General features: G+C 30.7%; 2 protein-coding genes across 2 annotated transcripts in view; one reads left to right on the top strand and one right to left on the bottom strand.

Moving 5' to 3' along the window:
- LOC129225745 (transcriptional activator protein Pur-beta-like) overlaps positions 1–6,279 on the bottom strand; it is a 57,175-nt gene extending 50,896 nt beyond the window's left edge. Inside the window, exon 1 of the mRNA XM_054860244.1 lies at positions 6,260–6,279. The gene's annotated coding sequence lies outside the window, so the exon portion shown is untranslated. The remainder of the gene's footprint in view (positions 1–6,259) is intronic.
- Positions 6,280–7,033: 754 nt separating this feature from the next.
- Positions 7,034–15,783, top strand: part of LOC129225997 (UDP-N-acetylglucosamine/UDP-glucose/GDP-mannose transporter-like) — a 34,795-nt gene continuing 26,045 nt past the window's right edge. Inside the window, exons 1-4 of the mRNA XM_054860571.1 lie at positions 7,034–7,372; positions 9,823–9,856; positions 12,192–12,278; positions 15,283–15,350. Coding sequence (XP_054716546.1) covers positions 7,167–7,372; positions 9,823–9,856; positions 12,192–12,278; positions 15,283–15,350 — 395 coding nt within the window. The 5' untranslated portion in view covers positions 7,034–7,166. The remainder of the gene's footprint in view (positions 7,373–9,822; positions 9,857–12,191; positions 12,279–15,282; positions 15,351–15,783) is intronic.

Here is a 15,783-nt window from a genome sequence, read left to right as displayed (position 1 = left end):
CTTACAAATTTATGCACAGTGAATTTAGCATGAACCAAAGTGTCTGAAATTATTGTAAAATTTTCGAGAGATTTCTTTCAAAATCCATACAATGGGATGTGAAGATCATTACTTGGATGTGTGTCCAATGTGCAGATTAGATTTCGTTCTGCTGCAAAATTGCAGCATTTTGAGATAATTGAAATAAAGAAAAAACTTCCTTCAGATACCTAAGTTCAGTGCTTATAAAAAAAAATATCGAGTAACAAATTGGACCAGTTCACATTGGTCAATTTCCAGCTTCATGGTTAAGAAATATTTTTAAGTAAGAATAATCATTAATAAAACCATTTTTTTAATGACTACAGTATGAAAAAATGTTATTATTCTTGTCCCCCATCTACCCTTTTTTCTAAATCAGAGAAATTCTGTAACTGGAGCGAGATATTAATTTTTAAATCCTGATGTTGGATGTAATTAATATTTTATGGTCAACACCATAATATAACAAAAGCCTATTTTTTGAATTTTGTACCGAATGCACATTTTCAATATTAACTAGGATAAACCAGGTAAAATCTTTTGTAAAATATTACATCCTATTTTGTGCAGCACAAACTTTTAGGCAATTTAGTGTCAGACTTAATTTCACCAAAGTGCAAGCTATAAATAAGCCTTTTAAAAACAAAAATATTTTATTGAGGTCTCTTTTTGTGCAGCATTTGTTTTAAAGTGTTGTGGCAGGCATCTGAATAGTTACAAATTGAAAAATATTACTATAGTTTGAAACACCAAGTCCAACAATATACAGTAGATGACCGTTATAACGCCGACCTGTATAACGCAATTCTCTATAAAACGCACTACTTTTCAGAAGTATGTTTTAAAGTTTAAAAAAATTCCTCTGTTTTGCTTTGCAAAAATAAAAATGGTTAGGCAAATTAAATTTTGAAAGTTTTTCATCTTTCCATCTTATTTCAAAGCATTTAAATTGAAAATTAGTACTTATAGTAAAACAGAAAATACCAGATGGCTCTTGAAAATGCAGCTGTTATGCAAACCATGAAGCTAGCAGAAGTGCAGGATTTTGATTGTGAAACATATTTATTTGTGAATTACTAATTGTAATATTGGTGCTTTAATACTCATTGCAGATAAAACTCATTCTGAAGTGCTAATATATAGATATATTCTGAATATTAGTTTCAAAATTTGTGAAATGATCTATATAACGCAAAAGCTCTGGTTCCAAGGTGTGCGTTATAACGGTCTTCTACTGTATTTAAAAATGCATAATGGCAGTATGTCAATAATTCCTTTGTTTAAAGGCTTGTATCTCTTACAAGCATAGACTTCTGAGATGATTTTCATTATTTTCTTATCAACTTATAAGCTTTAAAATGATACCTAATTTGTGAGAAAAAAAGGATTTTGGAAAAATTGGTCATCAGTTCCCCATTTCCATGAAATTATCCTGTTTGGCAAAATTTTCATCATTCAGCGAAATTTCGAGTTCCATTCGGCAAATTGAGAATTTCCACCCTCCCAAAAATGTAAGGTTGGGATTAGGTATCAAAGAATATCACAAGGGAGGGGTGATTGCTTCTCCCTTGAAAGACCCTGTAACAATAATTTTTCAGAATTGAAGTTCTAAAATGCACATGTATGCCTCTAATAATGTTAAGAGAAGAAATAGGGTTTGAATCTTCCTTCCAGGAGCTTTTCGGAATGGAAGTTTCAAAAAGGCAATTTTAGAAGATTTTTTGCGATGTTAGGAGAAAAACTTAAGAAGCTTTCAATTGGGCATTTTGCAAAACTTAAGTCTGAAAGACACGATTGTACACAATTCGGGTAGTGTTAGGGGAAAGAATGGGTTCACCAACTAATTCTCAGGGAATTTTTTGAAACTGAAGTTTCAAAAAGCACTATTTTAGATAACCTTTGATGATGTTAGGGTAGGGTAGAGGGTTTTGAAACCTTCCATGGCATTATTACAAAATTGAAGTTCTAAAGCATAATTTTAGAATTACTTCTTTCAATGAAAAAGGAAAAGAATAATTTCGAGGATCTTCTTGGCTAAAGTTTTTTTCAATTATGATTTGGAGAACTAAAAATACTCTTTAAAATTAAAAAAAAAAAAAAAATATTTATATATATATATATATATATATATATATATATATATATATATATATATATTAATAAAAATAAAAATTATAATTCATAGGTAAACTTGAGGATGAGAACGAAGCTAATTAACTTTAAATTGTTTTCTTATCTTGTGATTCCTAATCGGAACTGGTAACAATGTGCTTCGTCTTAAATAATCATTGCCCCTCATGAATTTTTCGCATTTGAGGAACCAAATTGCCCCATTGAAGGTGATTGTCCCCAGGTTGCGAACCACTAAGATGGATGAAAGTATTCAGATTAAATTATTTAAATTTTGTTTTGATTACATAATTAAGTCTAAATAATTGTTCACAAAAGTTAATTATATTTTAACTGACATTATTCATCAATTTCTACAAGTGAAAGAAAGTTTTATTGCATCATTGATTCATCATTTTTCCACATTTTGTACAATGCTCTGTAGAATATTACATCCAGACCCACCATATAGAGATAAAACATATATCAAAAGGCAGGCCGTCTGCCGGGTTTTGCAGGTCTAATATTGAACTTTTCAAACATTGCAAATCCAAGTTTTTAGGCGTTTCTCTATTCAAATCATCAATATAAAAATGTTTTCCCCAAAATTCTTACATTAGTTGTTCTGATTTGAAATGTTTTAAGAATTCCACACAGAAATTGTTGTTGCAATCTTTTTCAAAAGTAATTTCAGAAAATGAATAACAATAGTAAATTGCGAGTTCTTGTTTCCCCACTGTGACAAAAATGAAATAAATGTGACTAATTAAATACAGTAGACTCTCCTTACATCACTCTTTTCCTCTGTTCCCTAAAAATTTAAATGTAATCAAACTTTATTCTAAATTTGAGTAACGTGAGTAATTGTAATATTGTACTTCTCAGGAAAATTAATTTCCCTTTTATCTTCAGTTATAGTGGCCTAAATTCTTATTTCACCAAAAAGCCATTGGTCTATTTCAAATTGTTTTAAATACTATTAAAAAAAGAAAACGGTAAGATAATTTATGCTGCCCTTTTGGGATATATCACGCTTTTTTATTGTCTCCTGATAAGTGCAATATAACGAAGGGCAACTGTAATAATAAAATACATCAAGGCTAAAAAACAGGACCAGCAGCTACATATACCTTCTGACACAACCATAAGTAATATATTTAATGGCTTACTTTATTTGGTCGATTTTGTTTTTCATTGAAATGTAACTTCTAGTCTCTAATGGATTGTTTTGTTTAAAAATTAAGCATTAAATTGCAGCATTATTGATTTTGGTAAAATGTGAGGAGCAACTAAGCATTTTGTTTTGACCAGTTTGGCGAAATTTTTTGAAAATTAGTCAATGCTCCGTGTTATGATTATTCATCTAATACATGCCTTGTGCCGACTCAAACCTAATTTGGCCCAAACAGTATACGCTAAACTGGAGGATAGGAATTAAAAATGCCATAAATTAAACAATAAGATTAGATAAAAATTAATTTTACATCAAGATTGCCAAAGTTTATGCAGATAAGGTGTTTGCTCCGATATATATGTCTCTGGTTAGAACTTTTCTCCCTTATTCGACTTGTGTAATCGTTCATGGTTCCTAAAAAGTCTTAAATTATTTTAAATTTTAATTTATATCCTTTCTTCACAGTATATTAAAATTTTCAAAATCATAACTTTGAAAAGATTCTTCATGTAATATGACATATTGAGATTGTATTTATAAAAAAAAAAAAAGCTCATTCATCATATACAATGTTTGTTTCAGGGTTGGCTTTCTGCCGGCAGAAACTAGTTTTTGCCGTGCCAGTGGCAGAAACTGGTTATAACCGGTAAAAACCGGCAGAAACTGGCAAAAACTTAAAAATGTCTTTAATAACTCAAGTAATTTGTAAATGATATTTTTTTAAGTAAACTAAAAAATTAAATATCATTTCATCATTTAAAAAAATAAAATCCCATACTAGTGCTCTTGATTTAGTTCAGAAAGGGAACTTTCCTATTGCAGAGGCTCGTAGTATTTGGATTAATTTAACATAGGATAAAAAAATCATACAGGAGTGCATAGGAAAGAGGAGTGACATACAGGATTAAACAGGCATTACTGATTGTAATTTGCTCCCTCTAAATTGTTTGTGATTGAAACTATCATGTCATGCGCTTCAAGAAAAAAGTGCCAGAATTTTACTTGCCTAAATTTTGTACCTAATGTCACAGCTTCGCAAAACAAATTGGCCCCACTTCTCAAAACTTATTTTTTCCAGTCAAATTTTTACCACAACCCTAGTTACTACATGGTGGACCAGTTATACAATAGATGAAAGTTTCACAAACATTGCTTGCTCCTTGATGCATTGTCTGCTAGCTCTCCTGTTTTAAGAATATTCTAAAATTTCTTATTTGTGCGTAGTAAATTGAGAACTTGTTTAGATTTTTGAAACCACCTTTTCTAAGAGGCAATTGCAGGGTCCAAACAGTGTAACATTTGATTTTGAATTTTGTAATAAAATTACAGTACTTTGGTTAACAATTAATTATTTTTTTTTCATGCATTTTCTGTTTTATATCAAGAATTAATTTTCCATTTTGTGAGTTTTTGCCAGTTTCTGCCGCAAAGTGGCAGAAAGTGGTTTTTGCCATGCCGGTTTTAACCGGTTTCTAAAAGTGGTTTTAACCACCTCGGAAGAAACTTGCCAACCCTGGTTTGTTTTCTAATAATTTCAACTATAAAACCAATTAAAAAATATATCTTAATCATTTTTTCTGAAGATACAACGACAGGTGTTTTAGCTTGATATGTAATTTTTTGACAATATGTCGGTATTTTTTCGGACAGGGTTTTAGCTGCAGGATGAACTTGGAATATTTAGATTTTTAAATTAGGGAATTCTTGTACTAAAATGGAAGATAAAAGATGTACAAAGAGATTGAACTGCACAACTAGAAAAATTAGCTAATATAAAGCTCAATGAGATCTAAAAACATTTTCTAGACAAAATCAATCTGCATATTTTACTGGTACTTTTTTCCTTCACTCTCATTAAAGGTGCCTGGTTTTTGCTTAAATGTAAATTAAGGTAACCCTACTTATACATGAATGTGTCTATGATAAAATCATTCACCAGATTTTTTTTTTGCATAATAATAAAAAAAAATTGAGCCTACACATTCATGCATGTTCTTTTCTTTTCATTTAATTAAAATCAGAAATATTGCGACAAAAAATATAAAAAATTTTTTTGCATTTTATTTTTTAAGATTTCATGAAAATCTAGTATTTTACATAAATTAATGAAGTAAGTAGATGGTGAAAAGAATGAGTTTTTTAGTAATTAATAGCAATATGCATGATGTTTATATCGACACAAATAATGCAATAAGATTTTGAATATTGAAAGCGCTTCTAAAATGATTTAGCAATGCAAATCGCATTAAGTACTATGCCATGTCTTGATATATCAAGACATGACAGTAGTGCTCACTTCAAAACAATCAATACATTTGAAGAAACAAACCAGCGTTTCTGTATTTTTTTGTTTATAGCATTTCACTCCACACAAAAGAAAAATAAAGTAAATGCGATTGAAAATGAGTGAATTCTAACGTAACACATGTTAAAAAAAAGATGAAGTCAATTTAATAAGAAATCAAGAGATCGAATCGTTTTTATGCAATAGTTTAAAAGTTGTTTCCAAAAAAAACTCTGATTACTTTGCACTTGAAATAAGTAAGTTTTAGAGAGCCGATTTTCACTCCCTTTGAAAACATTTCTATTCATATCATATATTTTCGCTGCGAAACCTGAACAAGAGACTATACTTATCATGCATACTGTTATCAATAGTACTTCAAAAGTACGAGAAAAACGGAAGTATAAATTGCTAATGAGAACTGCACACAGAAATAAGCATTGAAAAATAAAATTATGCTTAAAAAATTATATTCTTAATATCATAACTATGTAGATGAATGTTGCCTTCCTCGCCATGTTTGCTTAAAACCTACCCGCCAAACGATACTAAGTACCAAAAATTACCCTCGAGAAATCAAGTTTTGCAATTTTAAATGTACTGATAAGTTAGTATTTACGTATAACATTCTTTTAGCAATTAATAATTGATAAAATACACAGTAAACATACTTTGGGCAGGATGCTGTTCATACCCCACTTTCTCGGTCCCGACATTATATCTTTCCACGAATGACTACTTTAACCTCGAACTAGCATTCTTCCCTAAAAAATGAAGAAATTTTTTTTTTTCCTTTTTTGATTATTGAATTCGAAAGCATACTTCAGACATGTATTTTAAGGAAAATAAAATGAATTTTTATCAGCAGTTATTAGAAAATAATTTAAATACAATTTCCTCATACATTAGTTGACAGATATTAATGTTTATGTTGACAGTGTTTAGAATAAAAACTGATTAAAAAATGATTGAATTTAAATTTAACAAAAATTTAGGTCACAATAATACGAAAAAAACTAAATTTTCCTTTTAAAAACGGAATTATTCTTAATAAATATAGTTAGAATTCATACTTAGCATGATCCTTGTAAATATGTATTTCATTAAAAAAAAATGAAGATGCCAAAAATAAGTTTTGAAATAGTTATTAAAACAGAAAAAAGGATGTTCTTTGGCTTGTTTCTTTTAAGCAAACTTTTAATTAACTTAACTGCGAAAAAGAAAAAGTTAATTGTGACCGTAGTTTAATCACCATGACGCTATAATGTTAAACACAGCAATTATTCTATAGCCAATTCGTTATCTGAGCTGCATTTTTTGGCTCTAAATCGCCTCATTGTCAAGAGACTGGAACATGAATATCGTACAGGGTTACTTTATTTCCTTGCAGCAAGGTTTCTACTCATAGTGATCTTTCTCCAGAATGTGTGTTTGTTTACCTAGGATGATAGATATCTAATAAATTATATTTTGCTTAGGTGACTGAATAAGATGAGGCGACACATACACAGTTTTTATTCTATACGATCGCTTTCTTGGCCTTACGTTTGCCAAGTATAATTGTGCGGCTCAGTTGTAATGAATAGCGAATCTTCAAAAATATTAGATGCTGGAAATGTTTCAAATAAAATGAATCATGTATCAGTTGCAGTACCGGTTTCCGACAAAGATAGCTCCACAGCAAATATTAGTCCGTTTTTCTGGCGTGTATTTTCAGCTGCATTTTATGGCATTTCTTCTTTTCTTATCATCGTTGTCAACAAGATAGTTCTTACAAATTACAGGTGAATTGGTATTTTTTTACGAAATAATAGAAGCAATTTAAAGCAAATACGATTTTAAAAGTAAATGCTGGATAGCAATATTTTATTTTTGAGCTTCAAGTATTTTTTTTCTTCTTTGAAGATGAAAGAGTTTAAATTTTGCATGTTACCAAATGGTTTGCAATATTTTGCCCAACTGTTTACCCCATGTGCTACTTTCAGGGCTGAACAATAATATTCTGGGAAAAGACACTTGCCTGGTTTTTGTAAATGTCTATAAGTTCACCACTTTTGCATTGAAAAAGGGGTTCCTTGTAACCCGAAAACACATGCCTGCAGTTCTTTGCAAGTTCATGCAATTTAACATTGTCATATTGTCTTTCTTTTTTATCTTCTGAAGTTTTTATTTTCATTCTGAAAATGATATGTTGTTATTCATGTTTGGGTGAACTTAGTGGCATGTGTAACAACATGTGAAGAACCATAAAACAACGGTGTAATCAAAGCAAATAATGCAAGAAATTGTAAAGACACTTTTTTCAAGGTTTCAAAGAATCGTAAAAACTGTTAGCTCTTGGAGGTAAAGTCTTCTTGAGAAAAGCTGCATTGCTGAGAAAGTACCTCGGTGCTTTTCATGGGTGACTTGCCTCCAAAAGTTAACACTACTTCACATTAAAAAGTAAGGGATACTTGTAGTAATGAAAAAAGTTTCTGCAACTCTATAGTAATATTTGTGCCAAGCCTGGCATTTCATGGAATCGTGCAGTCGCTCTCCTGGCCAAACTAACATAATCAAAATAAATGCCTTAAGCAGTAATATTGCGCTTTGCAGGGTTTAAGCTGAGTTTAAAACTTCTTTAGCAAAAAAGCTAAAGTTAAAAAAAAAAGTTTAGCAAAATGCTAAAACATCGACATTTAATGAAGCCCAAAAATTCATTTATTAGGAGGTCAGATTGCAAATAAAGACTCAGTACTGGCTGTTGAACTTAATAGTAATTGAAACATTTTCTGAACTAAGAATTGTAATATGATTAAGTTGAGTATCGCTATTCTTGTTTAATAATCTCTGGGATCATGCTTCATGCATAGTTTTGTTTTGTTTTTAAATTCTTTATTTCTGTACTTTTTTATTTGAGCAAAAAAGCGAAAACGCCTTGTTTTATTTTCGCAATTTAATAGGTTTTTTGCATTTTGCGAAAAATGCGACCATAGCGGAAACTCTGGCGCTTTGCACTAACATGGAGTGACATTTGAGTGGTCTCATTCTATGCTAGATGTCACTCTAGATAGTTTTCTCACTCCATGTTAGAGAGTTAGTTTTCCGCTGAACTCATAAACCTTGTTAAAGAAGGCCAGCAATAACAATTTAATTTTTAAACTTACACTAGAACAAAAAATGTTTAGAAAATTTTATAGTGAAAAAGAAATGAAAACATTCATTATGAAAATTTTTGGGGCCCCCAAGCTAGGGGTGCCCAAGCCTGTGCTTCATGGGCTTACATTTAAATCAGGCCTTGATCTAAAGAGCCATCCGTGTACGCAAGTGCAACATTCCTCAAGAGCCCATCTCAATCGCCTCGTGTACCTTTTCTCTGAGATTATCTGGGGCTTCTTTTTCAGAGCAAGGCTGTAACAATTCTAGGAAGAATCTAGTGTTGGCTGGTGGTGGTCTTGTAAATTGGGGTTCCTGAAGAAAATTTAAGGAGGAGTGTTTTAAATTTACTTGATCTCTGATATTCCTGTCAATCTGAAGGGTCGAGAATGCCTCATGTGCCGCGACATCCAATGTCAACCTCTTGTAACTTGCAATATGAATTAGTTAATATTTTTGCTCTTTTTTACAAAGACAAAACAAATTGTAGGTTGTGAAAGTAAAGGTACCAAAGTGAAGGAAACATATCTCATTTGTTGAGAATTTATAACTTAAACCATTGAAAAAAATTATGTATAGTGTCATTCCATGGAAAAAGTAGCCACTTTGTCCTGCTTATGATGGTTTATATATTTCATTAAAAAGTAATAAGTTTATAAAGTAATAATAAAATTTTTTGCTTAACAAATCAGACATATGTTTGTAATTTATTAAAAACAAAATCTTGTTCATTATACCAATTTAAAGTTACTTTTACTGAAATTGGCGTCACATGCGGTACAAGATTACCATTTTCCATGGAATGGTCCTTATAAATTCTATTTGTCATGTTAACTTCGTATTACATATTTTTTCTCTTTTCTTCAATTTTTCATTATTTAAAACCAGAATGCGAAGCTGGACCACTACAGACCAATGAAATCCTGTAGTTACTGGTCCACTGGACAGCGACTCTTTTTTTTTTTCAATTTCCACCACTGCATAATGTATATGACACACAAATATCGATAAATTCATTGCAATATTTTGTTTTGCCATTTTTAGTGATAAGTATTTCGTGTTTTGGTCTCTCGTATTTAATGTAATTTCTTTTCTTCAGGTTCCCTTCCACTCATGCATTGGGTATTGGGCAGGTAATGACACACATCTTTCTTTTAATCCCTTTTTTTGGAATATTTTATGGACAATAACTAATATACTCACAACCATTTTTAAATGTCTTTGTTTATGAAATTTTACAATTTAAATGAGAAATAAGTAGTTAATGCAAGTAAGACTTGAGCACTCCCCCCCCCCCTGCTGGTAAAATAAAACTGCTCCCATATGCAAAATTTTAAGGGTGGGCTCAGATATTTTCCTCATTGAAACCGATTTCAGTACAAATTAGAGTTATTAAAATTTAACATTTTTAATAACTTATTTATTAATAGCTAGAAAAGAAATGTTTTTATATTTTTGCAAAGAAAAAATAACCAAAAGCAAAGAAGTTCTAATCTCTAAGGGGGGGGGAGCTTGAGCCTCCACTTACCCCCCTATATGAGCGCCCTTGGTACTTACTAAGTTGTAAACTCAACCTTCGATGTATAGTTAAGCAAACTTTTTTCTTTTGTGAAGTTATACTTGGAGTGAGCGTTGCCTGTCTTTTGAGAGTTCTTTTATATTTTATCTTTAAGTAAACAAAGTAAAAGTAAGTAAGTAATTAACGAATAATGTATGTGTGTAATATATGCAAATGAGTTAAAGGAAGAATCTAGAAGGAAAAAAAACAAATAAATTATTTTTTTAATTTTAAATTTAATTTGCACTACACGATCATTTTAAAGAGAAAACTGCTACTTATTACTTTATGATAAAAAATAAACTATTCTTGAACAAAGTGTGATAATTTGTTATAATTTTATATCTCGAGCAATTACCACCATTCTTCAGTGAACGTAATTAAATTTTCTAGTTTGTAACCCTTTTTGTGAACAATTAGTTTTTTTAATTTCAAGGTTTGTATTTAATCCTTTTATTCCCTTTAAATTTAAACTTAGGACACATTCTTTTTTATTTAAAAGTTTGTCTTGAGAATTTTTGTAACTTTGATTGCTGGTTACGTTGTAGTTAGATAAGGAAACTATAAAAATACAGGATTAAAAGTTTTCACAAAATATGGGTCAAACCTGGCAGCATCCTAATGCTATGACTAGGATCTGCATAGTGTTCCCAATGCTGCCAGGTTAGGTTTGCCGCAACTAATACTGTTAATGTAATTTTGCACCACCATTATTATATTGGATTACTTATCAATTTCTCATTTTCAAAATTGTCTATTTAATTTAGAAGTGAATAGCTAACATTTCATACAAAACCTTTTTTTTTTCACAAGTTTAAATTTACTTGACTAAAAAAACATACAAGTTCAGTCTTAGTTAGTAACAACGCATACCAGTATTGGGATCATCCAGCCCCTGCTATGCGCTCTTGTATCTTTGATTCCTAACAAACATCATAATGTTGGTTTGTAAGACAAGGAGGGAAAAAAAAAGATGGCTTTTTTTAGTATTTCACTTTATTGAGCGACAAGGGTAAAATTTGGACTGAGGGCCAATGTAAAGAATCGCTTTTACTTATTAATTTTAATTATTATATTTTTTAGTCCTCAAAAAATGACGGGGTGAAGGTGGGAGGAGTTGACAATGCCCCTTTCATAAGTCAGCTGGTGGTTGTACCATAAAAAATGCTTTTCTTTCTGATATCTAATGGTAATTTTTCCACTGGTGACGTAGCTATGTTGGTGATATAAGTTTTATTTCAGAATAGAATTATTGCTAAAATAACATAAGATATATATCTATTGCAAGAGAAAATGGGCTGACAGGTTGATAAAATTGTTTTGGTTGTAATCAAATCAGAAATATTTTAAATGACTACAAAAAATTGAAAATCGGATAAACACTTCAAAAAATAGTCTGTTTTATTTTCTTGCTTTGTCGTTTAAATAAAATTTAGCATTATAGAACATGAGGAAAAAAAGCAATTGGAATTTTAAAATATTACATCTGAATTTTTTTTAAATTGTTTTAATTTAAATTATCAGATTGTAATTGTTGAAAATTAAAGTAGTACACATCTGTTCTCTACTCGCCCTATCCCATTTTATCTAGGAAGTTTTAAATTGAAAAAAGTTTTGTGTAGTAAGTGTGCACTAAGATAAATAATTTTTTTAATAGAATTGATCACTGTTATAATCTTCAGAATTTAGGCATACTCCACTCTTTAAAAATATATTTCATCCCTCCAAAAAGTGTCAAGTAGTATTTTCATGCCTTGTAAAAACCCTAGCTATGTCTCTAGTTGCAATAGTGTTGTAATTTAGTTTAGTCATTGTTATGAAAAAGTTAATTTGCAGTAATAAATGTTGAATTATAGTTGTATTAATTCTTGTTTTTTCTTGATTTCATCGCAATGTTTTCTTCTTTGCAGATGCTGGTAACATTGCTGGTTTTGTATATAGCTAGATTTTTAAAAATTGTAAATTTCCCACCTTTATCGAAAGAAGTGCCAAAAAAGGTTTGTTTTCTTAAAACTAAATTGTTCTTAAATATTTCAACAACGTTTTCATCACAAAAAGTAGACTCCAATCCTCAATATAGTCGACTCTCACTAATCAAGATATGCACTCCAGAAAATGCGGATAAATAGTCGGAAATATTTAAAAAAAAAAAAAAATCAGTAAAACTCTTACTAGTATTCCACATTGCATTAATGACATTTATTTTATACCTTTGATGCTCCATGTTTCTACAAAATTGACATTGTTTATGATTCGAGCATCCGCCACTTTAGTCTCAATTTTCCAGAGTTTACTGTATAACTCTTTTTGAAGTTTACCCATAGATTCAATTATGTATGTTATTTTATAGTGTGTTTTAGAGAACTAATAAAGCGTGATGTAAAAATTTAAAATGAAAGCAGTGCATGAAAGAAACTACTAATGGTGAAAAATTATATTCAATGAAACAAAGAAAGCATTGTATAAAGAAAGGATAATTAAATATGTTTGTGCTAAAAAAAGACTTAGAAAGGTGTTATTTTACCCTGAAACAGGTGACTGCAATTTTTTTTTGAATTTTAGGTTTATTTAACTTTTACAATGTTCAAAGAGTTCTATCTGATTTTTGTCATTGACAAAAAAGTAAAAATCTACTTCACGTGTTTAAAATTAATAGGTCCTGAATAAAATGTTGAAAATTGAATGGACATATGTTCATCGAGAGGAGTACAAATTGCTCAAACAATTTCTGCATCATAATATGAAGCCAAAATTAAGTTCAAATTCCAAGCTTTCATGTCCCAATTCAGCAACTCAAGCCAATTTAAGTGTTTACCAGTTCCTGGATAATAAATCTTTTTTCACCAAAATGGCTTTTAAAAAATCATATAGTGATGAATCTAGCATTTTGTGCTATGGAAAAGGGAGGCTGGGTTTGTAAAAAAAAAATGTAATATTCTTACCCGTAACTTGAACTATTTAACCTGTAACAGAGGAGGTGAGGTCTCAGAGACCACTCTGTTTTCAAATTTTTTAAAAATCGTGTGATCAAGATAAATTTCTGCAATTTCCTCTTAGATGTTCTTTGAACTGCTATCAGCACGGGAAAAAATATTTTTGAATTTTTAATTGAAATATACTTTTTCTAAGGAAATTTTACTATAGCCTTAAGATATTTTGAGAAAAATCATATGCTGCAGTAAATAATTTACTACTTGTAATAAAAATCTATTATATATAAATGATTTTATTTTAGTTATTCAATATCTACAGAACATGTTGATACCAAAAAATTGATTGTATCACATTGCGGGAAAATTTTGACTACCTTAACTATAATTCAGCTTTCATTGCATCAGAATATTTATTGTGTAAATTTGAGAACATTTCAAATAACTCTCAACCTCATCTAGAATATTTTACATCTCTTCTGCATAACACGGATAAGATAAATTAATCCATCTTTGCGGCTCAAACGTTGAGAGCCATATCTACTATTGCCGAAAAAAATAACACTGAAGGAGAGGTGAGGTCTTACAGACCACTTCTAAAGAATGCAAAAAAATTTAAACCAGGTGCACTCGTTAAAAGATACTGATCCGTTTGGGGGGTGTTGAATGTCACAATACAAAAAGCTATTGGGTAAAACCATTCAATCGTACTAAAAATGAAATAAGGGTGGTGGGATGAATTTTTGAGCAGTCTGTGAGACCGCACAGCCCCTGTTGCAGGTTAAATAAAGGATATGTATTTAAAATATATGTAAATAAGGTGTAATTATTTAAAGATAAAAATTTTTTTTAGCTTGATTCTAGATTGGAGGGGGGAGGCACTGCCCAAAAATTTTTCACAGGGCTCTTTTACCAGATCATTCTGTTCGGTTTTGTCAAGCTAAGAAATCTATATGAATTGATTATTTCAGACAGAGCGTAAGCCCTACAAGAATCAGTTGAACTTATGCCCCTTCTGAAATAGTAGATTCATATGTAAAAAGTTTTAATCTCACTTTTTTCATGGTGGGCCCTTTCTCTGCTCGGGCTCCAATACTGTTGCAACCTCTAACCTTCCCTATGTGATGCTATGGTTAAGTAGCCCCCCCCTCCCCCAATGGATTTGCCACTAATGCATAGGTATGTAATTTTCAGTTTCAAAACTTCAATTGTTATTTGAAATGAGTCATGACTTAGTTATCAATTTTAATTGTCGTTATCAAATCACTTTTTCTTTTTACTAAAAATAAATATCAAGAATTTGTTTATCTTCTTTCTAGGAATTTCATCTTAAATTAGAAGGGAAAAATATTTTATTACACTTGTCCAAGGACGGATACAAGGGCAATCACCCGCTCCTTGAGCCAAGATGCAGGAACTTGTCATTGGCATATTTTCGATGCTGAAGTTCCGAAAACAAAGTTTTAATTGAGCTTCAAAAATGTTACAAAAAAGAGGATTCTCTTTCAATGTTTTTCAAAATTTAAGTTTTATAAATGCAATTATAGCACATCTCTAAACACTTTAGTGATAGGGAGTGGAACTTTGTACAGGAAGTTTTCCAGAGTTCCAAAACTCAATTTTAGACAATAATAGAAGGGGAAAATCCCTTGAAAGGAATTTTTAATTGGAGTTCAAAAAAAAAAAAAAAGGCAATTATAGGACACCTTTGATGATGTTAAGATAAAGAATGGTGTTTGGTACACTCCTCCGGGGAATTCTAAGGAAAAAAACTTAACTTAAAACTACTAACTCACTTGGTATTGCATGGGAATGGTTATTCAAAGGTTTCTGGTGCAAGCCTGTGTCTAACATACATTTCACTTTTCTTAATTAAAAAATTAATTTTGCTTGCATCTTCAACTTTAGTTACAACTACATAAAAATAAACTTATGAATAGTTTGACCTTTCTGTTCTTAAGCTGCATATTTTGTGCATTTTGATACATAAATGATGGTCTCAGACTATTTACATCGGGACCTTTCAAGAAAAAAAAAAGCTTCATAGTTTTTCTTGTTTCTTTTTATACAGATATGGCCTCTCCCTATATTTTTCATTGGAAATCTTGTATGTGGTTTAGGAGGAACAAAACACTTGAGGTACCTTTTAAAGTATTAGTTTGTAGTGAATAAAATATGACAACGTATATAAAGTACAAATACAAAATGAAAAAAGGTTAAAAAACCAGCAAACAGCTGTTTCGGCACTCTAAAATACAAATGCCATCATCAGTGCAAATAAAAACGAAGACAGGTTCAACCCGACTAAAACACAGTCGAGGCGAACATTGGAATGAGAGACGAGTTGTAAAAGATATGAGAGCAGTACCGGAAAAGATGACGTCAGGGTTACGTCAGAACTACAGAGGACAGTTGCACTCAGGAGAAAACGACACAGACAAAAAAAATAAATCAAATAACAGACTTCCAAACATTAGGAAAAGGGGGAGTGCTAGACAAATCATTGACGATTAAATTAGCATTTTTCCATATGTAATATGACTCCCAAAAATCTAAATCATGAATGGACGAA

This window comes from Uloborus diversus, chromosome 7, assembly GCF_026930045.1.
Source record: "Uloborus diversus isolate 005 chromosome 7, Udiv.v.3.1, whole genome shotgun sequence".
Taxonomy (NCBI): Eukaryota; Metazoa; Arthropoda; class Arachnida; order Araneae; family Uloboridae; genus Uloborus; species Uloborus diversus.
The sequence above is the reverse complement of the archived record's forward strand: the minus strand, read 5'-3'. Positions and strand labels throughout refer to the sequence as shown.